Below are 26672 nucleotides of genomic sequence, written 5' to 3'. Positions count from 1 at the left end.
CTTTTGGACTTTCCTTTTTTCGAACCAACTCACTTTTAAGTAAGAATAAATAACGCGTCACATTTTCTTCTAGCCGTGTCGATGTGATTCTTTATTTTCACAATAAACCAGTACAATTTTAGTGGAAATACAATGTAATCCGTTCTTTTTGGACGAATTATCTTTCGCATTCGCTTTTCTCCAAGCATGTGAATTCCCTATTTTCAGAATTAATTGCTGGTTGAATCTTTCCTATCTACTTCATATTTCAATCTCACTATTTGAAAATTCACTTGAAAATTCAATGAGAAATCGATCCATATGATTCGTATCCCGAAGTTCATAGATCAATTATCATTTTGTAAGGAGAAGAAAAGAAGCTGGTTGGGAGGATCATTATTGCCCTGGGGTATTGCCCCCACGCGAAGGAGCCCTGTGTTGCTCGAATGATACATGGAACGATAACGTCTGTTTTATTTTACATGGATACTCCTTCGAGATGTGATATGCTTTTGAAATTGCTAATTCTGTTTAATCATAAATAAATGGCTAATATAATTGAGGTTTAGGACGTGAAGTGGGAGTTATGGGTGTGGGGCACACCTGTATTTTAATCGGTTTGATATAGGTCTAGGTTATACCCTTTAGAATGACAATACGGACATCATAGGTGCAGTTATAATAATGTGTGCTCTAGATTTTGACATTACTTGTCCGATCGAATGATTCTCTAGCAATTTCTCATTATTTCATTAAATCCATTCTTACTTTGCACGCAGCTTGAATAAATCAAACAGACAGCGACAACCACTGATGAAAGTTTGTTTGAGCTGACATTTGGAACGGCGCGGACAGCGACTAGTATACTATTTGATGGCTTATTAAGCGCGAGAGAGCGAGACTTCCTTACGAGGCACGACAACGAATGCAACCATGGACCAACGAGCTAAGAACGACGTCTATGACTTGATCAAACCGATGCTCGAGAATACTGGAGCACATGGCATCCCGAACATCGTCCGTGCCGAGAACCTCCCACGGCGTCTCGCCTGGTCCCTGCTCTTCCTGGTCGCTCTCGGCTTCTTCATCGGACTCAGCGGAAACCTCATCCGTAAATATTACAATTTCGATTACAGTGTCAACGTCGAAGTCATTTTCGAACCCACGATCAACTTCCCTGCCGTCACCGTGTGCAACATGAATCCGTATCGACAGTCGAGCGTTGTCAACGTCTCTCTCGAGCTCACAGAAATCTTGGGATTGGAGAGCGGCGTCCTATTGTCGAAGTGGAATTCTTCAACGAAAGTATTGGTTTGTTCTTTATCCATCAATTTTATCAATTAATTTCGTTAAAGTAGTAATCAGGTGATAGACCATGTTTGTTCAAGGTTAAAAGGAATATGTCAACCCAGACGCATTCAGGTTTTTTTTGTATGCAATTGCACTTATCCCCTTCCTAATTCATATACTTCGGTGCATTTAAATAGTCCAAAAACGAATAAGATATAAAATAAAGGCGAATTTATTACAATAAAACACAATATTTTTGAGCTTGTAGTCACACACTGAAAAGTCTATCTTGAATTTGTAACGTGAAGTACATGTTTCTATTATAATCATAGGCCTAATTTAAAGGAGGTTTTGGAAATTTACTAGGATTTTAAAATCATTCATATACCATTCTTGTCAAAATGAAAGTGCATTAAGTGTAACAATTAGTACTGCGATTGTGCGCTATTATTATCATTGTTTAGATATAGAAAATGTCTTATCTGAATGAACAAAATACTGACCCCCTTTTAATTTGTCATCCTAGAAAAAGGACAATCTCTCATAAAAATAACAATTATGATAATAATTTTTTTAAACACGTTTGATTTTTCTAGAAAAGACCTCAGTACTGATCTGCAAATTTTCAATCCCTCGACTTTCTTGAAAAAAAAAACACACAGATTGAAGGTCTTCCAATAAATGGTATTACGAACATCAATGGCGTACAGATGGGTGGGGACTTGGGTTCTCTTGCTCCCCTCCCCCCCCCCCCCAAAAAAAAAAAAAAAATCATGGCCAAGAAAAAGAGAGGAAAGGAACGAAAAGGAAAGAGAGAAGGGTGACGTATGATATTATTTTCTGAATATTATTTCAAAATCTATCACAAAACTGTATTTTTGTAATAAAAATGTCGAAATTTTTGGTCGCTAGCAAATTTTATCATAACTTTAACGCAGTTCGCCATATCTCCCCCCCTCAAAGTTTTTTTTCCTCATTACGCCACTGACGAACATTATTGTTTCACAGTCCTAAATACAATTTTTTTCTATATATACATGTATATATAATAACGCTGATCAGAGACAGTCATCGTTTATGCCATAATCAAGTGATTTTAAGGACGTTCCACAGTTATGTTTGTGCCCATTGTGATCTACGCACATTTTACACTCCGCGCGCTGACATCACAATGGATGAGCAGGTGATTAATTAGCTGTAGGTACGAGTTGGTTTTCTAATTATCTGTACTCTAACTGCAAATCCGATGCGTTATTTTGTGAAGCTAAAAAAGTTAAGTATTCCATGGACAATTTTTAAAAATACCTATACAATTTCAAAAATCTGCAGTGCTACAAAGTATGACGAATATGACCCCGAGTTTGAATAAATGGTAGTGGTTTTTATTTTTTCTTCATAATACGAAGAAAAATTCAAAACCACTCTACGTTTTAATACTTTGTTTCTATATTATAATAACAAAGTATTTTTGTGTTTTAAAACGCACATTTGCTCTAATAAAAGTGATGATTGTTTGAAAACAAGCACATGAACTCCTATTTTTTAATGTTTGCACCTCTTAGGTATACCTTCCTCTACAACTTTGCAACGTTTGGTGAAAATTACATGGATTTTTAATAAAGTGCAGCATTTATTGTACTTTTCTAGTTTGTTACTGAAATTTCACATTTTTTAGATTGGGTTTTTGTTACATTTTACGCCATTTTTAAGAACTGACAGTGCTGTTAGACATAACATAGCAAGCGAATAGCACTATAAATAGATTCGCAATCTTAACGATACAATAATATTAACCCTCTTGCGAAATTTAATGAATTTTTTATGGATTTTGACTGAGTAATATAAGTTTAAACTCATTGGCCCGTATTCTGAAGACGGGTTTAATTAAAGTTGAGGTTTAAGTATGGGAAGCCAAAAGTATCAAAATTGTCATTAAGTTGTATGTTTCTTATATTCACTGTGCTCTTTCCTGATTCATCGATGATGAAGACAATCATCTATTTATTACTTCCTAGACAACAAATGAGCTGAAGCATGATATCTCTACGGTTAGTGATTTATGTAGCAATTGGCTATCCATACTTAAACTACAACTTTAAACCTGAGCTTAAGTTAAACCTGCTATCAGAATACGGGCCATTGTAGTGATCTCGTGAGGTTTAAATATTCGAAATTCTTTTGAATGGGCAATTCTTAAGAACATAATTTTGATATAGTTTGAAGCTCTATTGCAAAAAATCAAGCATATGGACCCATGTTAATTCTTGCATATTTTGATTATTCATGCAAAGTTTGGTGAAAATGACATGGATTTCACTTTAACTGTGGAACGTCCTTAAGGGGATGAGAAAGTAGAATATACACGTCCTTCCAGCAGTAATAATCACACCGACGAAATATGAGATTTTAAAAAAACTCGGAATCGTCATGTTTGTGACCATGGACTTACGAATCATGATATCAAACTTTATATATATCCCCGATACCCTTATAATTATTTAGATATTCAATCATGTTGATCAATATGAGGGTATATGGGATTATTGCCGTATGTTCAGCTTCAAGGCAACCATTACATGCCTGGGGGCATCGGAGGTTATTTACTGTAGGCCTACAATGTATTGTATTGTACTGTATTATTTTCCCTCAATTAAAAGCGATACCAATGATGTATATTTACAATTACAAAGAACAGATAAGTAAAAATACGAAAGGCTTGCCCTAATCAGCATTGATAACATATACTGTTTTAGAGAGTGCTATATACCTAGCTGCTAAACACATGCAGGCCTTAAAATTATTATAAAGCAGGAAATGAAAAGTTTATACACTTAAACTGATGCGACAGTTTTTGAAGAAAAATTAACTGTTGCATTAAACAAGGCCATGGCATGGATTAAAGATAATCAGCTCGTCCTCAACACTGAAAAAACCAAGTTGTGTCATGATAATAGGTTCTCGTGCTAATCTCAGGAAAATAGATTCTTTCACGATTTCGTTAAATGGTGATTTGATAAATAGAGTTCAATTCACCAAATGCTTAGGAGTTTTGATAGATGAAGAACTGAAATGGTCAAAACAAATTGAAAATGTATGTATACTTACTCAGAAAAGTATTGGCATAATAAAGAGAGCGAAAAGTTCTTTGCCTGTGCAGTCCTTAAAGTTGCTTTATAACAGTTTAGCGTTGCCAATATTTAATTACTGTTCTGCTGTATGGTCGAATAGATATCAATTCCATACAATTAAGCTGCAGAAAATTCAGAAGAGGGCTGCAAGAATAATATTGAACAAGACATACGACACACCGTCGGCTGATTTGTTCGCAAGTCTAAAATGGATGACACTAGACAAACGATTTGAGCTCAGTTGCGTTTTGATGTTATATTAATGTGTTCATAATTTAGCACCTTCTTACCTTCAGGTAAACTTAACCAATCAAAATGATGTACATGAACATCATACCAGACAGAGAGACAGTGGATATTTACGCGTGCCCAAGTTTCGCACTGATTGTTATGAGTGTAGTCCAATTGTTTCTTCAATATTTGAATGGAATAAGCTTGATAATTCAATTAGAATTAGAACAGCTCCTTCTGTCATTTCATTTAAGAGAATGTTTAGAAGAACTTGTAATTTATAAATAACTTGCGGAACATCAACTGTTGTGCGTATTTTGTGCTAGCATGACCTTGATGATTTGGTGTATATTATCAGTATTTTCAAGATGTCGTTCTTAGTTAATTTGATTTATTGATATTTGATTATACGTCAAACGAGTGCCCGTCTGCGTGTTTTTTGCTGCTAAGTTTGTTAATGTTTCGTTCCGGTCATATGATTAAGGTCATTTAGAGTCAATGAACTTTGGCCATGTTGGGGGTATTTGTTGAATTGCCATTATAACTTCTAAAGTTTAAGGATCTAGTCCATGAAACTTGGACATAAGAGTAATTGAGTATCACTGAACATCCTGTGTGAGTTTTAGGTCACATGACCACGTTCAAAGGTCATTTCGAGTCAATGAACTAAGATTATATTGGGAAATCAAAACGAAATCTTAACCTAGGTATTTTTTTTATGTCAAAACTTTGAAAGTGTATAGATCTTTTTCATGAAACAAAGACTATAAGCGGAATCAAATATCAGTGAACTTCTTACATGAGTTTCAGGTCAAATGTCACTAAAAAGGTCAATAAACTTTGGCCATAGTGGGGGTATTTGTTGAATTGCCATCATAACTTGTATATTTCATGGATATAGTTCATAAAATGTGGACATAAGGGATCAGTGATCGCCTTGCACAAGCCGTAGGTCACATGATCAAGGCCATATGTCATTTAGGGTCAATGAAAATAGTATTTTATTATCATATGAATGGTGTTTCTGAGAATAATTAGTCCATAGTCGTTTTCAAAGTCAGCACTGCTGAAATTAAAATTAAAATATCCACATATAGTCGAAAAGGGGCAATATATTGGCTTTATCCCAAATTTAAATCGGTCTCTTGAAAGAAATAGTGGAGTCTACTCAAATATTTGACTTCATTACCAGCCTTTCTATATAAGTTGTCAATATGGACATCCCATTTTTCTCAATTTTTTTAAACTTCAGGATGCTTAGACAGATCTTGTAGAACTTTATGCAAAATAGGTCAAGTGATTACATTTGAGGATAGTCTTAAAATGAGGATAAAACGACAACCTGAAAATCATTTATCTTCTCTTTTCAGTACGGAGACTGGGAGAATCTCGAATTCTCTTCATTAGATGCTTTTACGGAGATCCTCAAATCGGCAACCCAAGAGGTCGGTAATATGTCTTACGAACAGCGGTTTAACATCGGTCATGAGCTCGATGATATGTTACTCAGTTGCACGTTTCATGGTTCACCTTGTGCGCCTGCGTAAGTAAATGTTCTTAAAAAACATTCTATCATTTTATTATATTCGTGTAAATATTAAAGATAATGTGACACCCCAAAAACTATATTCTTTTGCATAATCCTCAAAATTCAGAATGTATTGATAAACATACTTTGGTACAAAATTGTACCATACGTGTCTGTCTACGTTATTGATTTGCCTGACACTGATTCATTGTATTTCCGTATTATTTTTACCTATTTTATTTCATATCGTCACTTTGAATTAAGATTCAAAAGGCTGTATTGAAGTAATTCAAATTGCCCACATGTAATTGGATAACACATCCTTGTCTGTTTTAAATATTCTTACAGCATTAGGAGTCAACTAATAATGACAATTGAAAAAACCTCATATTCAACCTGGAATATCTTTACAGTACATGCACATGACTATGCTTATGGGACTCAATACTTGATAAAGGACATCCGAAATTCCATCTAAAACACGCACACAGACATGCTCTCTTTCTATTTATAATATATTTTGTTCTATTTGCTATTTCTGTAACCCATATAAAATTAAAAGCGATGAAAAATCATGATAAGAAAGGATTTAACATACGTTTTATTCTATGATGGGTCTGAGACCCTCCCCCCCCCCTTTCTACTTCTAAATAACAACATGACGGTCGTTGCCATGGTATTAGCAGTCTGTGATCACGAATCAACTCAGAATATATAAAGACTCCACGACACTGTCACGGAGGAGCTTGGATAAGTCCAATAATGGGGTTCTTGAACCAAATCAATTACTATTGGTAAATTCGCTCTTAAAAATGCAGTCCCCTTAAAGAGATGGAGGGTTTGTTCTTGGACTGCTAATGAACATGGGGTTTTAATGGAGTAACAGGAAGCAACATTTTAGCTTCAGCCCGCACGGCAGAAACGACGAACAGAATAGATCTTGACAAACATTCACTAAAGATCATTTCGCCTGACAATTGCTAAGAGGGTATTCTGTCACACGTCGATCCATGTTTCGAATGGGGGGGGGGGGTGTCTGATTAAAAGTAGCTACAGTGTTGTGAAGGTGAAAAAAAAAGCATTTACCTGCGAATCCCATAAACACAAAGACAGGGGCGGCGCCAGGGTATGTGGGAGTGGGGGCGGAACGATATGAATGTGAAGTCTTTCTTTTCGCCCACAATTGAATAAATAGGGCAATTAATGGAGAGTTACAGATCCATTCCACTCTTTAAACATGGACCTACTACTCTGCCCATCCGTTATGATGCTCTTCTTTCTTGATTTCTCCTCTTTTGCTGCATAGAAAATTCATAAGGCGATCTCCTTCTGTAGAAAGTTTAGACCCACCCCTGCTCAGAGATGTTCAAACGCACCTCACAGCGATGTTTGTTTGAAAATATGTAAAGCCCAATTTAAGAAATTATTTACAATGTGAACATGATGGGCTGTACAAAACAAATTCAATCATGAAATAATGATGGCATTTTCAAGCAACTTGTTATTTTTTCTTTTATTTTTTTGGAAGGTAATGATCGCTCGATGTTCTTTCGATGCTCAGTAATATCATAATATATCAAATCTTTTTCAACAAATTTTAAATAATCTCTTGATGATAAAAAGGGGAATGAGTTTGGGTCTACCTGTCGATAAATCTGTGTACAGAATATATACACTCTTAAAATAGTTGGGCAAAAATGCCAAACTTTTAACCAACCCTGGGGAACATACTGTCCACACAACAATTGGTTAAAATCTGCCCAAATTGGGTAATAAAAACTAATAGTTGGATAATAAATTTGCTAAATTTGATAATTGCCAAGAATATATATATTTTTTTTACCAATATACATTACCCAACACAGTGGACAGTATATATGTTGCCCAGTATGTTGGCAGGATGGAATATACTTTCGAATTGTTTAAAATATTTGCATTTCTTTAAGATCAACATTTCATCCACGTATAGCACCGAGGGTGGAATTTTCGTAAATATTGGATGATTTTAAGTTGTTGACCTTTTGGTCTTAATTTGCCGAAGTGTTGATGCAATGCTAATTTTACATCGGCACAGCACCAAACGTAAAATGAAGCAGGTTTTTAGACAAATATCAGTAAATTTTGGGCTATTAGTAACATGGTTTGGATCGTTGTATCTGGGAAATGCAATATATTGTTCTTCCAATACCAATACCTGAGTCAACATTGAACATATTGGAGATTACTTTTTTATCCTTCGTTCACCAACCAAATATTATTTGATTGATACTGTTCACAGTGGCTGTATCGAGTACCTGCGCTCCATGAAACTTGACCTTGGTCATCTTGAGAGGCCTTCTCATTAATTAATGGTCATATAGAATTCATAGTTCTTTCGGTCAGAGTGCCGAAGGGAGATGACGTTTTGATCTGTAGGTGATTAATCAAAGGATTGATTAATTATTGAGCAGGTAAAATAACAGGAAAATAATGAAACACAAACGGAAGTAGGGGGCAGGGTCAACAACGGGGTAGGCTGGCGCGGTTCTACAGGGGAGCGGGCTTTGGTGGCTCAAACCCCAAATCGCTCGAGCCACCCCCCCCCCCCGAAAAAGGGCCACAAAGACGTATGTATATACACGGCATGTGATAATGATGATACGGTGTTTTCTTTATGTCGTCAAGTGCTTTGATATGAACACTTTTAATATTAAAATTTAACAATTTTAATAGGGTAGTTACCAGAACCCCCTCAGTGCCGCGCTAATCTTGGAGGGGAGGAGGCAGAAGCAAGATCATGGAAATGCTCCTACGGATCACTGACCATGTTTGCTTTTAATTAAAGGACAAGTCCACCCCAACAAAAAATTTGTTTGAATGAAAAGAGAAAAATCCAACAAAAATAACACTGAAAATTCCATCGAAATCGGATGTAAAATAAAAAAGTTATGACATTTTTAAATTTTGCTTAATTTCACAAAACAGTCATATGCACATCCTGATCGGTATGCAAATGAGGAGACTGATGACGTCATCCACTCACTATTTCTTTTGTATTTTATTATATGAAATATGAATTATTCTAATTTACTCCTCATTGTCAAGTGAAACATCGATTAATTCCTCCCTGAACATGTGGAATTAGCATTGTTTATGACTATATGGTTCAGTCAAGTTGGTCTTTATTGTAAAATTTAAAAAAAATGAAATATTGTATTATTCAAACAATAAAAAACAAAAGAAATAGTGAGTGAGGGACATCATCGACTGTCTCATTTGCATGTCACTGAGTTGTGCATATCACTATTTTGTGAAAAATAAGCGAAACTTTAAAATGTCCTAACTTTCTTATTCTACATCCGATTTTGATTAAATTTTCAGTGATATGCTAGTTAAATTATTATCTATTTATTCAAATCAACATTTTTCTGGGATGGACTTGACCTTTAAGTCTAAGTAACGGAATAGAATAAAAATACGTATCGAAGCATTTTACTCAATACTTAGAAAGAATAGTGTTAATTTTTATTGATTTAAAGACTTTCTATAAATCACTTCGGAAAGAAAATACAGTTATGAATTATGAGAGTAATTACAATTATATAAACGATGATAACGATATACATTGATATGCCGCAATTTTCCTAAAAAAATAAACCATTCCGAGCACACTGTTTTAATATTCTCAGGTATAATTCAAGCTGCCGCTTGCAGCATTAAATGGATTCATAGAAACCCGGTAGCCATTCACTTCACCTGGGTCGAGAGCAGTATAATCACACCTGATTTAAAAAGATTTCCGTTAATTATTGGCGGCACACTGAAAGGAAACTTCATTAATGCAAAGAATTTGAACTCACACACATCCATACGATTTTATATAATCATTGATCTAGTAGATGAATGATTGCTTTAATTCAATGAACAACCACCATTTTCATAATGAATTTTCATGTTCAATTATTTAGGATCAACCATCAACCATGCATTAAATTTGGCGGCATGGGTCAATGATCTTCAAAGCAGCTAAATCTGTTTAACGATGCAATCATGGATAACCATCATTTATTATTTACTGCAGGCTATTCTGCCGATATTCATCCCATTGCTCAATCATTTAGTTCCCACTGGGACGTGTCTGAGCAATATTATATGAAATGGATTTAGCAGACATTGATTCACATGACACGACGTTGTTATGAAACAGAAAGCCAGATCATCAATGCAGTCACATCACAGATAGCGATTCCAAAACTGACCGAAATCGATGGTATTATTACAATTAGCGCAATATCGGTCGGATTGTATCGATTAGTCGATGTGGATGTGGCAACAATTTACCGGAGGGAAAAGAAAGAATCATGATTGCAAACTGATGAAAGAGACTGTAGACTATCAGGACCCTCTCCCCAGGGGTCCGTTGCAGAAAGAGTTGCGTTTAAACGCAAGTCAAAATATCAATCGCAAGTCCCAAATGCGCGCTGTTGAAAATCAAGTTGCGCATGATTTTTGAAGTTGCGTTTGATTGCAACTCTTTCTGCAACGGGCCCCATTTCGCATATAGAAGAAACAGAAGTGTGGAAGATGCTCTTGCATTCTTAACACACACAGTTTGTAAGCACTTGGAAGAGGCTAAGACCTATGTCAGAGTATTGTTCATTGACTTCTCGTCAGCATTCAATACAATTGTACCACAGTATCTGGTTGAGGTATTACACAATACCATGCATGTGATTCCTCATTTATCTTGTTGGATAGGTGACTTTATGACAAACAGATCACAAACTGTTCGTGTTGGTGATACCGTGTCAGGCGAGAGAAGCTTGAATGTAGGGGCTCCGCAAGGGTGCGTGTTGTCCCCGTATCTATTTACCCTTTTGACCGGCACCCAGAGTCTGTGTAACCCGCCCTCATATGCCCCATCTTGCCATATTATTAAATATGCAGATGATACATGTATCATAGGACTGATCAGAGATAATGATGAAACGGTATATAGACTCTGTATCGAAGAGTTTGTGTCCTGGACAGAACAGACATCATTGGAACTCAATACCCAAAAAACAAAAGAAATGATTTTTGACTTTCGTAAGACTAGGGGAGAATATCCACATTCACCTGTATATGTTCATGATGATGGTATTGAACAGGTGTCCGAGTATAAGTATCTTGGAACGGTTGTAGACAACAAACTCAAGCAGGGGCGTCGATCCATTTTTCAGATTGGGGGGGGGGCAAAATCATTAACGTTCCAAAGGCGCTCGATCGTACAAAACACCCACCCACACACACACACACACACACCCACACACACACATATATATATATATATATATATATATATAAAGGGTAGATAGCTCTGGGGAACCTTGATTTAAGCTACGCCTACCATTGTTCTCTTCATCCATTTCTTTCACACAATATATATATATATATATATATATATATATATATATATATATATATATATATATGTATATATATATATATATAAAGTAATCACAAAAGGTTTAGTAAATGCCGTGGAAATAAGATCGTAGATTTTAAAAGGAGCATAGCTCTCAAAAAAAAATTTTAAAGCATTTTTGGTACCAATGATTAAGATTTGTATCTAAAAGAGAATAGATGCGAGCGCGAAGCGCGAGCTAAAAATTTTGACATTTCGATCTGAAAAAATGACAGTTTACTGGACGTTTTTGATAAAGAACAAGCTATATATCCAAGAAAAGATGATTGCAAATTGAAGCAGTTCTTTTGAGGCTTAGAACTGAAAACGGGACATTTACATTCACCAATTTAATCATGAAAAGTATGGGTTTTTGCTACAGAAATGATGCGAGCGCGAAGCGCGAGCTGAAAATTTTTATATTCCAATCTGAAAAGCGGAGATTTTGAGCACGATTTTAAATAAAGAACGAGTTGTGTATCTCAATCTCGCTTGCTGAACATTACAATCTTGTTTTTTATGCATATCCGGAATTATTGGGGGGGGGGCAAAATGATATGTTTGCCCCCCAATATTTTCATTGGTGGGGCGATCGCCCCCCCTGCCCCCCCATGATCGACGCCTCTGAACTCAAGTGGGACGAAAACACAAGACAAATTTATGCATAGGGCAACCAACGCCTATATTTCCTTAGAAAGCTTAGATCTTTTCACATGAGAAGTCAGACCCTAGTACTCTTCTATCAGAGTGTCTGAGTGTGATCCAATATGTGCTATGTTTTTGCTCGATTGTCTGGTTCAGTGGCCTAACAGAGAAAAACAAGACCAAATTGGCAAGGATAGTTTCACAATCAAGCAAGATCACTGGGATTTCTTTAACAAAGCTGGAAGAAATTGTACAATCGGCGATATGTTCCAAATTCAATGCCATTGTTAAAGATGAAACTCACCCGCTCCATGGGGAGCTAGTCTTTAACAGATCTGGTCGCATTAGACTCACAAGGGTGAGAACAGAAAGGTTCAGAACGTCCTTTATACCCTGGGCATCAAAGTGCTATAATGCAAAAGTTGTGAGATAATAGACAATACTATTCTAATCTAATTTATTCACTTAATGTATTCATGTATCCACTTCATAGCTCTTGGTACCTGTCTGCATGCTTGAGTACCCACCTTAGATTGCATTGTTCCACTGCGGGTGACACTTTGTTTCATACAGTGGGTCAGTGGTTGGTGTCGTGTTGTGGGTGCTCAAGCATGCAGACAGGGTATATTTATGTATATTTATTTTATTGATATATTCATACTACATGTATGTATTATTTTGATGTATTTATAGTTTGTGAATGATTTTTTTTTTGTTTAATGCACATTTTGTTAAGAAAGGAGTCCGAGGACAATTTTTGTGTTTTTTATACATGACAATAAAATGAATTGAATTGAATTGAATTCATCCCAATAGACATTACTGCTCAAACGTATATTAGCAATACTTGTGGGGGATGAAAATACCAATCCAATGAAAATGTGAATAGCCGTTATAACTGTAAAATGTGACAATTTATATATAAAAGAATAAGAACATCTCTCTTTTATTTTCAACATTTATTGTTTTTAAGCCGGAATACATTTAAGTTTGATTTCGGTGTGCACGATAACATGATACACGCCTCTCTGACACTGCTTATTTTATTTCGAGAAATATTTTATCGAGTATGTTAGCATTGTATCACATTTACAACACATTCAAGGCAAAGTTTTGTCATTCGGTTGTTGTACAGGAAAGTATGGAAGCTTAAAGGTGCCACCCAGATATTCAGATAACCATCTTGTTATGTCTACATCCCGTGTGAGAGATGATCAGATGACAAGATCTTGGATCTCGGCATGTCTACATCTTATAGAAGAGATGATGAGATGGCAAGATCTCGGATCTCGTCATGTCTACATCCTGTGGGAGATATGATCAGATGGCAAGATCTCGGATTCAAGATATTGCCATCTGATCATCTCTTCTAAAAGATGTAGACATGACGAGATCCATTATCTTACCATCTGATCATCTCTTCTAAAATATGTAGACATGACGAGATCCAAGATCTTGTCATCTGATCATCTCTTCTAAGAGATGTAGACATGATGAGATCCAAGATCTTGTAATCTGATCATCTCTCATACGGGATATAGACATGACGAGATCCGAGATCTCGTCATCTTATCTTTTTCCCTAAGAGATGCAGACATGACGAGATGATTATAACATCTGGGTGTCACTTTGAATCTTCCATAAGAAAGACCTCGATAAAAAGAGAAAGTTTTGAGCATTATTTTCCTCTTTTTTTTCCAGGAATTTTACTTGGTTCTTTAACTACCTTTATGGAAATTGCTACACCTTTAACTCAGGGGTCGCCGGCCTACCATTACGGTCAAATGAAATAGGACCCATATATGGTAAGTCATTCTTCTTGAGATTGTCGGCACGGTTCGTAGGGGTATTGATTAATTAAGATGTAATATAATGTTACAGGGGTAATTTCTTGAGAGGCTTTTAAATCGAACGAAATGGAGGGAGATGTGAAGAGGGTGGGAGGGACTCAGAGGGGAAAGAGAACAGTGAGTGAGAGAGGAGAGAGAATTCTTCCTATACAGTGCGTATCAAAAAAAGTTTACACTTTGAAGAAGCCCTGGCAATTAAAATATATACAACATGTGGGTAATTTTTTCACATATAATCTTGGGTTTGGGTCTTATCTATCCAATGAAAGTAAAAGTTTTGACAGAATGTTACACTTGAGTGAGCACTGTCCATTTTTGTAAAGCTCGCAGAAATCTGTTTGCGCAGAAATGCTCGTTTTCACGCTGTGTCAAGGGAAAAGGGAGAAATCAAACTTACCCAGCGAAACATTTCTCATACTGAAATAAAACGGATACATTCAAGCATTTTGTAACAATTTGGCCACCCAAATTGAAATTTCAACACTTAGTAAGCACAACCTTTATCCTTTTTGTGTCAGCTGGATCTGAGGACATAACTGAATCTGAACAAAAGTTTATATCAGACATCTCCAGCATTTTTTCACTAAGTTTTTATCATTTAGAGTGGGTTTACACTTCATTTCTCATTTAATACTTGTTTCTCCACACTTTTTCCGAGCTTGACAATGATTAACAAAATGAAAATCAAGTCTAAGCCATTTCATGTAAATCACAGTTCAGTGTAAAGCAAATATCGTCACGATGGCCTCGGTGTGTGGGGGAGTGGGGTGGGGCGCAATGCACCCTTCGAAGTGTTTTGGGCAAGGAAACAAGTTAAAAGGTAAAAGATATCTTCAAATCAATTTTACTAGCTAAATTCCACGTGTTCTTCGTGATTAAGGTCTACTTTTATTCGCATAACTATTTCAAAGTTCTGCGCAAATCATTTTTCACTAACTTTTCAAAAGCAAGTGGTGCTCACTCAAGCGGAAATATTTTTCGACAGTTATATCGTCATTTGCTTAAATGGATCTGTGCCAATGTTAAAATGCTGAAAAATCTTCAAGATATTACAAATGTATAATTTTACAGGATTTTTTTAAGTGTATACTTTTTTGGATACGCACTGTATAGTGAACGCTTATTTCGTGTAATAATAATAGTTTTTGCCTGAGGATACAAAGCGCTGCTATTATGACCCCGGCTTAAGCTCGAGCTACCATCACCGGTGATCAGTGCATGCAAGGAATTACTCCTGTCAGGTACCAAATTCACCTCACCTGGGTCGAGTGCAGCACAGTGTGGATAAATTTCTTGCTGAAGGAAAACACGCCATGGCTAGGATTCGAACCCACGACCCTCTGTTTCAAAGGCGAAAGTCAGAACCATAGACCACGACGCACCCACAGTATACAGTAGGTAAATTAAAAACCCAACCCGCCGACCATGCCGACATATAAACAGACAGGAGAAACCGAACCTGAAGCCTTGGTATTTGGATTTGGAAAATAATAAACCTTCATAAAAAATGGAGATGTAACTGAATGATTGTAGAATTGGAGAAAGTTCACCGACAGACCACAGATAAGCTAGATGCGAGAGATCTAGTGTGATGGTGAATTAAACAGTCTCAGTAAATTATGTGCAGAGAGGAGACAGGGATCCTCATGCGTTAGATCAATGTGATTTGACACACTGGCGGATCCAGGGGGGTGGGCACAGCCGGCACGTGCCCCCCCCCCTTTTTTTGAGAAGCAAAATTAAAATTTGTAATGTAAAAATGCCATTAAAAAAAGAGGTGTGCCACCTCTTGAATTTGAAGACTTTTTTTTTTGCTTGTCAAAATTTTCCTCCGAAAAATTTGCCTCCCCTCCTTTTGGAAAATCCTGGATCCGCCCCTGATTTGATATGAGACATGACTTACTGTAATTTTGTTTTATTTTATGTATTTCCACATTCCAATAACAAAAGTATATACAAGTGTAATCATGTTTTCTCAGCATAACATAACAATAAGCAAATGACATAATGAATAACATATGCATACATTCATTCTAACATTCTAATTGAAATATAATTATACCTGATAAATTTATCCCTTATTATTGAAACAATTACCTGTAGTAGAAAAAAATATATATATACATAGGTGTTAGGTGCTTTCTAGATGACCCAAGCTTGAGAAGTGAGACTTTTGGTCATTACGCGATTTATCAACAATTTTATTTATAATCTTTACTCGATTTGATTTCAAAATTTATATCGTTTCATAGAGATTTAATTACTATGCTTGTAAGAAACAATGTTTTCGTCAACATCCTCCAGCTTACGATATCTAATATCATGAATATTCATACTCATTGTGACATAAATTTTATGCGCATTACCAATGCGCTTTGCGCTTTCACTACCTAGCAACCAATGTTTTCTTTTTGCAATTTTTGCCACTTTCCTAAAGAACGAGATAGGATACGGTCATTTAACTATCACAATAGTCTGTAATTACAGGTATGTCTTTTTCATTTATATCATTATTATTTTAATTGAATTAATTATTTATTATTCATTAATTTATTTATCTGTTCATTCATTAATTATTTGTCATTATGGAATATATTCAACTTGGTGATAATTCATTGATGTGCAAAACAAACTTGGACGTTGTATCTCCTTATATTTTTCAGACGCTTCTGACGAAGTCTCAATTAAAAGACGAAAGCTTAAGCAAATAATGGTGTCCTGCGTCATCTGTTGAGTTGGCCTCGCCTCATCTCATTATGTTTAATATTCACAACTCAACAGCGATTGGTAGAAGTAAACTTATCATCACACTATACATAGATACATATATAGGCTAATACATTTTGAAATGTGGGGGACCTCAATCTTAAGCTTGAAATTGATGGAGGCCTCGTAAGGAAAGAGGAAAGAAAATCAGACAAACAGTGCAATAAAATTTGCAGTGCAGTGTAATTTCATATAAGACACCATTACAGCAAAGGTCATATCTACCGTTAAGTCTACATCTAACGTAGATTTGGTATAGCAATACAATCGTGACAATCCGCGTTGATGCATCGCAAAATGATTTATACCGATAACGGATTTCATTTCTGAAAAGAAAATTTACAAAAAGAGCTTAACTGATAGCCCACTAAATAAGATCCCGTGCTACGATCCAGTGTATCATCACATGTCTATTCCTATCCTTCACCTTCAGTATCAATAATGTTAATTAATGAATCTATAAGAATGCTCTGACCATGGCGAATATATAGCCTTTTAGCTTCAATGAACGATCTCAATAAATGTGTTTCGAGCGACTGATCAAAACCCACACATTCCACGGCCTTCAGTCATTCACATGCGGTAGAATCATCAAATATTAAAAGCATTGCATTGAAGATGGCATTGGTGAATAAATACTGTCCCATAACTCAGTGTGGAACGAAAAAAAAATCCTTGAATTGATGTGAATCCTCAGTCAAATACGATTGTTATGATTTGTTGTTATCTGAGAGAAGATAGAGAAACGCTACAATGTATCACGATCTTGTGAATATCTCAACATCACCTCCAATGATCTTTCTGCCCACCTCCCTCATTCCACTCCGCTCTTTCCATATTACATCTGAAGAAATCAGTGTTATCCTCTTTCTTGTTCTTAAGTTTACTTTCATCACCCCTTCTCCTCATCTTCTCCTTACTCTTTTCTTTTTTTAATTCGTCTTTATCCGTATTATCTTTTGTCTATCCTTGCTGTGTTCTGTATACGTTTAGCAGCCGATCAGCTATCTATACAGTCATGTACCATGTCATCATGCTCATGTTCAGAATTATATTAATGTGCCTTAAAAGCATCCCATATCGATTTTACTAAAATAATGCGCCACATGACTAACACTATACTTTCTTTCTCGTCCTCTCTCCCCCTCTCTCTCTCTCTCTCCTTCTCTTCCTCTCTCTCTCTCTCTCTCTCTTTCTAACAGGACTTGCATTAGAGCTTTTCATAGACCAAGAGGAGTACATCTCTACCCTCCAACCGTCAGCTGGAATTAGACTCCTCATCCATGATCAGAATGAGATGCCATTCCCCGAGGATTCAGGCTCTACCCTGGCCCCAGGAAGAGCAACATCAATTGGAATGACAAAGGTTAGGAATATAAAGGAATGATGATGGGGACAACGACGACGATGATTATGATGATGATGATGATGATGATGATGATGGTGACGATGATGATGATGGTGATGATGATGGTTATGATGATGATGATGATGATGATGATGATGATGATGATAATGATGATGGGGACAACGATAAAGATGATGATGATGATGATGATGGATGATGGTGACGGTAATTGATGATGATGGTGATGTTGAAGATGATGATGATGATGATGATGGATGATGGTGATGTTGATGGTGAATGGTGATGATTACGACGACGACGATAATGATGAGGTTGATGTATACACACCAATCTCTATTCTCTCTCCACCTTCATCCCATCCATCTCTACATCTTTTCTTAAGTCTACTGACTAGATCAATGCCATCTTATCTATGCTTTCTTCTATGCTTATTATCATTACCAAGCCAAATGATCTCCATTAACATACCTGGTGGGTGTTTCTTAAAGCTGTTCGTAAAGTTACGCACAACTTTACACACGACTCGAACCTGTTCTTAGGCACTAAATTAGTTACATAGGGATATCATTTAGCACAAAAAATGGTCTCCAGTCGTGCGTAAAGTCATTCGTAACTTACGAACAGCTTAATTAAACACCCACCAGTTACACCTGTCGTCCCCGCTTCGTCAATGTTTTGATTTCATCATGACTTTGCTTTGATAGACGCGCTGTCTGTCATAAAAATGGAACAACATTACAACACTGGCTTGATACCTACACATGTCTTGTCTCAATTAACTTATTCTATGGTCATATATTTAGTCATATCATTATTCGCCTAATACTTAAAGGTCAAGTCCAGTCAGACGGCAGGTGATTTTCATGACTTGAGATGTTTTGCATATTTAATGAGCTTGATGCGGACCAAAACACCTCTTTTCATTGGTCATTGCTGCTCTAATTGTGCATCGAATTTCATGAATTTGGTATCATTGTAAAGAAGAAGAATCATTCTTTCAGGTCATGTGTTTGAATTTATTCAAAGATTTTGTAATATAGGTTAAAATTTTGATCTAAAATATGCTACAAATAATTATTTTCACCTGACAAAAGCTGCTATTTTCACAATTCCAACGGTTCTAGTGCCTGGGTTCATGGGAAGGTCACACTTCCCATGTGGTAATCTCCTCAAATACCCCGCGCCTGTTGTTCTGTGAACCTTATCCAGCCAATCAGAACTCTGGATTTCATGCAAGTACAAAATTTCAGAAATCTCGTCTTGTACCTTGGTGGGAAAAGTGTGATCTTGACCCGATTAAAAGGTGCCGCATATCAAGAGTGGCATTGTGAGAAAGTACAGAAGTTCAGCTTTATGGTGATATAGATATCACTGAGGCTCAAAATAAAAAGTTTTGCACAATTTGCAAAAGAAAACAGAGGAAGAAAATTCAGTTTTGAGGCACATTTTCAGGCCAGAAATTTACTTATTTAACAAAATATTGTATACAAAATAAATGACCAGTATGAAAGAGTAACATTTACTCTATCTGATGGTGCAATACTATTTCATTTAACTTGAGGTTAAAACAGGTAAATTCTTAGAGAAAGAAAATCTCACGAATCACGAGATTTTGCAAGGAGGAGGATTCGGCCACGAGATGATTTGGATGAATCTGGCCTTTTTGCTCATTAGCATAGGGACCTGCGGTCTGACTGAGTCCACCCCAGAAAAATGTTGTTTTGAATAAATAGAGAAAAATAGAAGTAGCATAACGCTGAAAATATCATCAAAATCCGATGTAAAATAAGAAAGTTATGGAATTTTAAAGTCTCGCTTATTTTTCACAAAACAGTGATGATGTCCATCACTCACTATTTCTTTTGTTTTTTATTGTTTAAATTATACAATTTTTAATTTTTCACAGATTTGACAATAAGGACCAACTTGACTGAACCATATAGTATGAAACAATGCTATCTACACATGTTCAGGGAGGAATTAATCATTGTTTCACTTGACAATGAGGGGAAAATAAGCATATTTCATATCTCATATGATAAAATACAAATGAAAAAGTGAGTGGATAACGTCATCAGTCTCCTCATTTGCATACCGACAGGATGTGAATAGAACTGTTTTGTGAAATTAAGCGAAACTTTAACATGTCATAACTTTCTTATTTTGCATCCGATTTTGATGAAATTGTCAGTGTTATGCTTCTTGATTTTTTCTCTTTTTATTCAAATCAACTGTTTGTTTGGGTGGATTTGTCCTTTAAGTAACGTAAGCATTACCTGCTTAATTTGAATGTTCAAAGGTACGGGGTTAGTAACTAAATTTAACCGATAATTTTGGGGTCAAGTTTTGAAGAAGCATGATGATGATGATGATGATGATGATGATGATGATGATGATGAATGATGATGATGATGATGATGATGATGATGATGATGATGATGATGATGATGATGGATGATGATGATGATGATGATGATGATGGATGATGATGATGATGATGATGATGATGATGATGATGATGATGATGGATGATGATGGATGATGATGATGATGATGATGGATGATGATGGATGATGATGATGATGATGATGATGATGATGATGATGATGATGATGATGATGATGGATGATGATGATGATGATGATGGATGATGATGATGGATGATGATGATGATGATGATGATGATGGATGATGATGATGATGATGATGATGATGATGATGATGATGGTGATGATGATGATGATGATGATGATGATGGATGATGATGGATGATGATGATGATGATGATGGATGATGGTGATGTTGATGGTGAATGGTGATGATTACGACGACGACGATAATGATGAGGTTGATGTATACACACCAATCTCTCTTCTCTCTCCACCTTCCTCCCATCCATCTCTACATCTTTTCTTAAGTCTACTGACTAGATCAATGCCATCTTATCTATGCTTTCTTCTATGCTTATTATCATTACCAAGCCAAATGATCTCCATTAACATACCTGGTGGGTGTTTCATAAAGCTGTTCGTAAAGTTACGCACAACTTTACGCACGACTCGAACCTGTTCTTAGGCACTAAATAAGTTACGTAGGGATATAATTTAGCACAAAAAATGGTCTCCAGTCGTGCGTAAAGTCATTCGTAACTTACGAACAGCTTTATTAAACACCCACCAGTTACACCTGTCGTCCCCGCTTCGTCAATGTTTTGATTTCATCATGACTTTGTTTTGATAGATGCGCTGTCTGTCATAAAAATGGAACAACATTACAACACTGGCTTGATACCTACACATGTCTTGTCTCAGTTAACTTATTCTATGGTCATATTAATTTAGTCATATCCAGGCGCGGATCCAGGATTTCGTAGGGAGGGGTCCCAAATTCGACCTGATTTTGGCGCCCCTGTGTACTTTTCGGGAAAATGGCGGCCCCTCCCTCCCCCAGGCAATCATAAGTGCCTTAAATGCATGTTAAATTATCTTATTTCATAGGCACATGAAGAAGAGGCAATTGAATAATGGTTTTATAATGATGTGTTCATGAATAAATGTAATATCACTTTAAAAAAGAATCAATGCGAGCGATTTCTATTTTAACCATTTGATGCTTTCAATCTCGTTTAACTTCTCATCAGAGTGGGCCCTGCTAGAATTATGTGAGCGGGAGGCTCATATCATTATTCGCCTAATACTTATGTAACGTAAGCATGACCTGCTTAATTTGAATGTTCAAAGGTACGGGGATAGTAACTAAATTTAACCGACAATTTTTGGGGTCAAGTGTTGAAGAAGCATTATTAATGTAGACACTTTAAAGTTTGATTTCAAGAACAGAAAAGACTATTTCTTAATTGTTCTATTGTATTGGATCAAAGAACTCAAAGCCCTTTCATCCTCAACCCCACCCGATCCCCCCTCCCTCACTGCATCTACCCCTCCCATCCTCCCCCTTCTCCTCTCCTTTTTATTTATTCCTATTTGTCTCTTTTCTATGATATGGAAGTAATAATTTGGCATGAAATCGGAGAAGAAAATTGTTGTTACCGACCCTAATTTATGTGTCGCCGTATCCCAAATGATTATCCGTAACCTCTATACCTCTATATTTATATGCCAGGACTGAATTGATGGTGCGGGGTTGAGGGGCACGGAATTACTCAGGGGTCAATGATCGGGGGCTGCCCTTGCCGCCAACACCTTTTTCAGTAACGTTTACAAAAACTTGAAAATTATAATAATTTTGTGATTTTAAGCATGATAAACACCACCCAAACTTCAAAAGCGTTCCGTGATTGATATTCAGATAAATATACATCCGCCATAATGACCAATTCATGAAACTGCTCAATTTCACATGATTTCCAAACTCTTCTTGCTCCCAGTTGATTCCTAGCCTAGTTCATTATTTTCACTACTCGATGTCATATTTTATTTCAGTCTTTCACATTTTACTCTACAACTTCTAAATGGTATCTCCACCTGTCATACGTATTTTAATGTTGACCTAACAACCACTGTCTTGATTTGATATTGTTATTATAGTTTTGAATAGTAACATACACAAATAATGAATGAAATATTACTATGTAATCAGTGGCGTAACAGGCGGGGGGGGGGGCAGGGGGCAAGCTGCCCCCCTGGCGGATTTCACCGGGAAAATAAAAAACGGGGAAAAGAAAAAAGGGAGGGAGAAAGAAGAGGAAAGGGGAAAAGGAAAGGGAAAAGTGACAAGAAAACGAATATTTTTTTAATGGAAAAGGAAAAAAAGCGGGAAAATGTACGAAAGAAGAACATTTGAAAAAGGGCTTTTGTAATGCAATAGCATGATGGGAAATAAATCAAAAGATGACAAAATGGCAAACAGTAGCGGGAAACGAAGGTAGAATGGAATTAGTCAAAAGCTAAATTAGAAAACAAAAGTTACAAGAAAAAAAAAATAACACGACCGGGCTGCCGAGGATTAAAAATAAAGAGCGGGAAGAAAGATGGACTGCATACAACATTGTGCTATATAAGCTTGCTAAATTTTATGCAAATAAGCTACCGGGGCATTGCCTGGGACCCCACGCAGTAGCGGCTCTTCATCTATAAGTCAAAATAGTTGCCTCATTACACCATTAGGCCTGTTCATACCAAGATATGACCGGGAAATTTTTGGCTCTTGCCCCCCCCCCCCCCCTGGCCACCGACCCCTGTTACGCCGCTGTATGTAATGGTTCGTATCTATTCATACAAAGTGATCAAGGTGTACATAAAAAAGCCTCCACAGTGCTTATGATGGAATCAAAATTGAATTTGAACCCATTTGCTCGTATTCTGAAGTCAGGTTTAATTAGAGAGTGGTCTAACTCTCTGCTAAAACTAAGGAAAGACAATTATGTCAACATTTTCCTTACATGGCATGTTTCTTATATGTTTACTGTGCTCTTTCATGAATCGCGAATGGTGAAGAAAGCTATGTTATTTATCCTTCCAAAAAATTGAGAATGATTTGATAAAAAATGAGTTGATACATTGAAACTATATTGCTAGAGATTTATGCCACTATTGGCTATCCATAGTTAAACCATTGCATTAAACATGTTTAACAAGCGTTTAAATTACCGGGTTAAATTAAACCCGACTTCGAAATACGGGCCACTCAATTGTATCTTGCAGAAGTAGGTCAAAATACAATTGCGCATGTGCGCAGGGGCCGCGGAACGGTTTTCAAAGTGGGGGGGGGGGGGCTGAGCCAAAAGTGGGGGGGCTGACCAAGCAAAAAATCACAATCATATGGTAATTTTTTCGTTTTTGTACACGGTTTTGGAAAAAAAAAGTGGGGGCTGAAGCCCCCCCAGCCCCCCCCCCCGCTTCCGCGGCCCCTGGTGCGTAGTTATGTTTCGTTCGTGGTGAAGAATTTAATAGTGTAAATGGTTTTATGCATTTGTAACACATCTTATTTGCATCATGTCAATAACTAACTTGTCCTTATAAAAAAGCTTTTTGTATTATAAGTCAGTATTCATACATCAATCAATTTAGATTATTTGACACGCTTGTGTATTGATTTTCATTTTAAATGTGTCTGCATTAATATCGTCGTAAATGACAACACCGGTCATTAATCAACGATAAGACCTGTAGGTGTTTCATAAAGCTGTTCGTAAATTACGAGCGATTTTACAATCGACTGATGACTCTTTCCAGTCGTAAATGGTAAGCACCAAACTTTGATAGGTGTTGATTTAGTTCCCAAGAAAGGCTCAACAGTCTGCCGTAACCTACGAACAGCTTTTTGAAACACCCACCCGGTCGATGGGGGCTCGATGGTCGAGAAGAAAATTAAAAAGCAACGCTTATATAGGGCCTGATATACCGAATTTGTATGTCACTCGTCTCTGCTTATACGACACAAACATCTTTCCATTGATATGACGTAATCTATACTTCTTCTTGGAATATTATTTTATTTCAACACAAGGAATTAATGTTCTTTCATGAGACCATCTAAACGCCAAAAAATAACCTCGGAATAACCTATAATAATATGGCGTAAATATCCTTAATTTAGTATTAAACAAACTAAATAACAGTGCCGTAAAACCTTTCGAATGTTATGCAGTAGCCTATGGGAGGGGTCGCCCCCACCCCTTTAAGAGGAAAAAATAACTCATGAAATCCTGATTTCCATATTTTGTTTTATCAATATGACAAAAGTTCTTCAAAATGTCTTCGCTTTTTTTCCAAACAGATTTCAGTACACCAGCTAGGATATCCTTACACGACGTGTACAGACGATTTTCGAGTAGACAATATATTCCGAGAAAGATTTCCTCATATAATATACTCAGTTCCGGTGAGTAAAATATCAAATGGATAGAATTTCTTCCAACTTCTTACTCGTTATCACACACTGAAGGATCAATTTCAAGGAAATGTCACAATGTTTCGTGTATTATTGGAATTTTGAAATGAATCAGAAAAAAAATGTGTTGGATAGTGGTGCTTATATAAATTAAATGGGTCAATCTTCATTTAAAAAAAAAGTCTTTGTAAATGAAAAAAAAATCATATTTACCACAAAAGAAGAAACAAGAAACCAGAGTACATGATCAGATAAATTATGATATTATATAATAGTATGCCATAATACAATCAAATGCCCTAGATATTTAATTGTTTTCTTACTCAGACAATTTCAGAAAATCTCTATATATATATATTTCAATTCTGTTATCAAATACTTCTTTTTGTCTTTTTGTGTGTTGATGAATCTGAATTTTCCGAGGTAAAAGATCAGATAATAATTTAAGATGATGTGCATGTCATGTTATTTTCTCTCTCTACAGGCGTGCGAAAAGAATTGCCTTTTTAATCTTATTAGAAATGAATGCGGTTGTGCTGATGCCCGCTATAGATTCAATGAATCAATACCAGCCTGTAATATTTTACCGGACCAGCAAAACCAAGGTATTTATTTTTCTTAAAGACAATTTGAGAAATATCAACTGTTAACATCAATAGAGGAAAATCCAAGAAGCATAACAAAAAAAAAATTCATCAAAATGGGATGTAAAATAAAGAATTTAAAGTTTCGCTTATTTTTCACAAAACAATTATCCACAATTCAGTGATATGCGAATGAGAGAGTCGATGATGATCACTCACAATTTTTTTGTGTGTTTTCATTGTTTGACTTATATTTTCACAAATTTGACAAAAAGGACCCTCTTGATTGAAACATAAAACGTTGAATGGTAATAGGGAGGAATCAATCGTTGTTTCACATGACAATGAGGAGAATATGTGAAAATACTTCATCTTCCATAATCTTCCAAAATAGTGAGTGGTGACGTCATCAGTCCCCTCATTTTGCACATGGTGTGCGTATAACTAATTTGTGAAATTAAGCAAGATTTGAAAGTGTCTTAACTTTCTTATTTTACATCCGATTTTGATGAAATTTTTAGTGTCATGCTTGTTCGATTTTTCTCACTTTATTCAAATATTCAAATAACCTTGTGGTTGAGATGGACTTTGTTCTGATACATTCTAATGTTGGGTTAGTGTAATGTTTGCCTACTGCTCTGTGAGGCGATATATTAAATTGATAAAAATGTACGTACCATGTTCTCAAAATATCTTGGTATCGACCCTATTGTCATTGCTTATAAGTAACCAAACATGTACGCATACATTGCTCTCTACAACTGATAATAAGCTTACCAGGGAATATGAGAACCCTTATATAAATAAATATGTCATATTTTAGTTCTCCAATCGGTATAGAATAAAGATGAAATAGATATCATAAGATAAAAAAATCGATCTCTACTCAAGTACGTCCTCAGTCCTGGTATGTAGGTGCTGGGAGCGAGGGCCCTTAGGGGGACCATGGCACCATAGGATTCATGGCCAAGAAAGAAAAGGAGAAAAAGAAAGGGAAAGAATGAAATATAATATTACGTTTTGAA

The 26672-nt window shown here is 36.2% G+C and overlaps 1 protein-coding gene across 1 annotated transcript in view; it reads left to right on the top strand.

Annotated features, from left to right (window-relative positions):
* Nucleotides 1-820: 820 nt before the first annotated feature.
* Nucleotides 821-26672, top strand: part of LOC129262158 (amiloride-sensitive sodium channel subunit gamma-like) — a 46335-nt gene continuing 20483 nt past the window's right edge. Inside the window, exons 1-6 of the mRNA XM_064100175.1 lie at nucleotides 821-1284; nucleotides 5999-6171; nucleotides 13928-14031; nucleotides 18045-18208; nucleotides 24950-25054; nucleotides 25548-25668. Of these exons, the coding sequence (XP_063956245.1) occupies nucleotides 913-1284; nucleotides 5999-6171; nucleotides 13928-14031; nucleotides 18045-18208; nucleotides 24950-25054; nucleotides 25548-25668 (1039 nt within the window). The 5' untranslated portion in view covers nucleotides 821-912. The remainder of the gene's footprint in view (nucleotides 1285-5998; nucleotides 6172-13927; nucleotides 14032-18044; nucleotides 18209-24949; nucleotides 25055-25547; nucleotides 25669-26672) is intronic.

The sequence above is a fragment of the Lytechinus pictus genome, chromosome 5 (genome assembly GCF_037042905.1).
Source record: "Lytechinus pictus isolate F3 Inbred chromosome 5, Lp3.0, whole genome shotgun sequence".
In the NCBI taxonomy this organism is placed as follows: domain Eukaryota; kingdom Metazoa; phylum Echinodermata; class Echinoidea; order Temnopleuroida; family Toxopneustidae; genus Lytechinus; species Lytechinus pictus.
The sequence above is the reverse complement of the archived record's forward strand: the minus strand, read 5'-3'. Positions and strand labels throughout refer to the sequence as shown.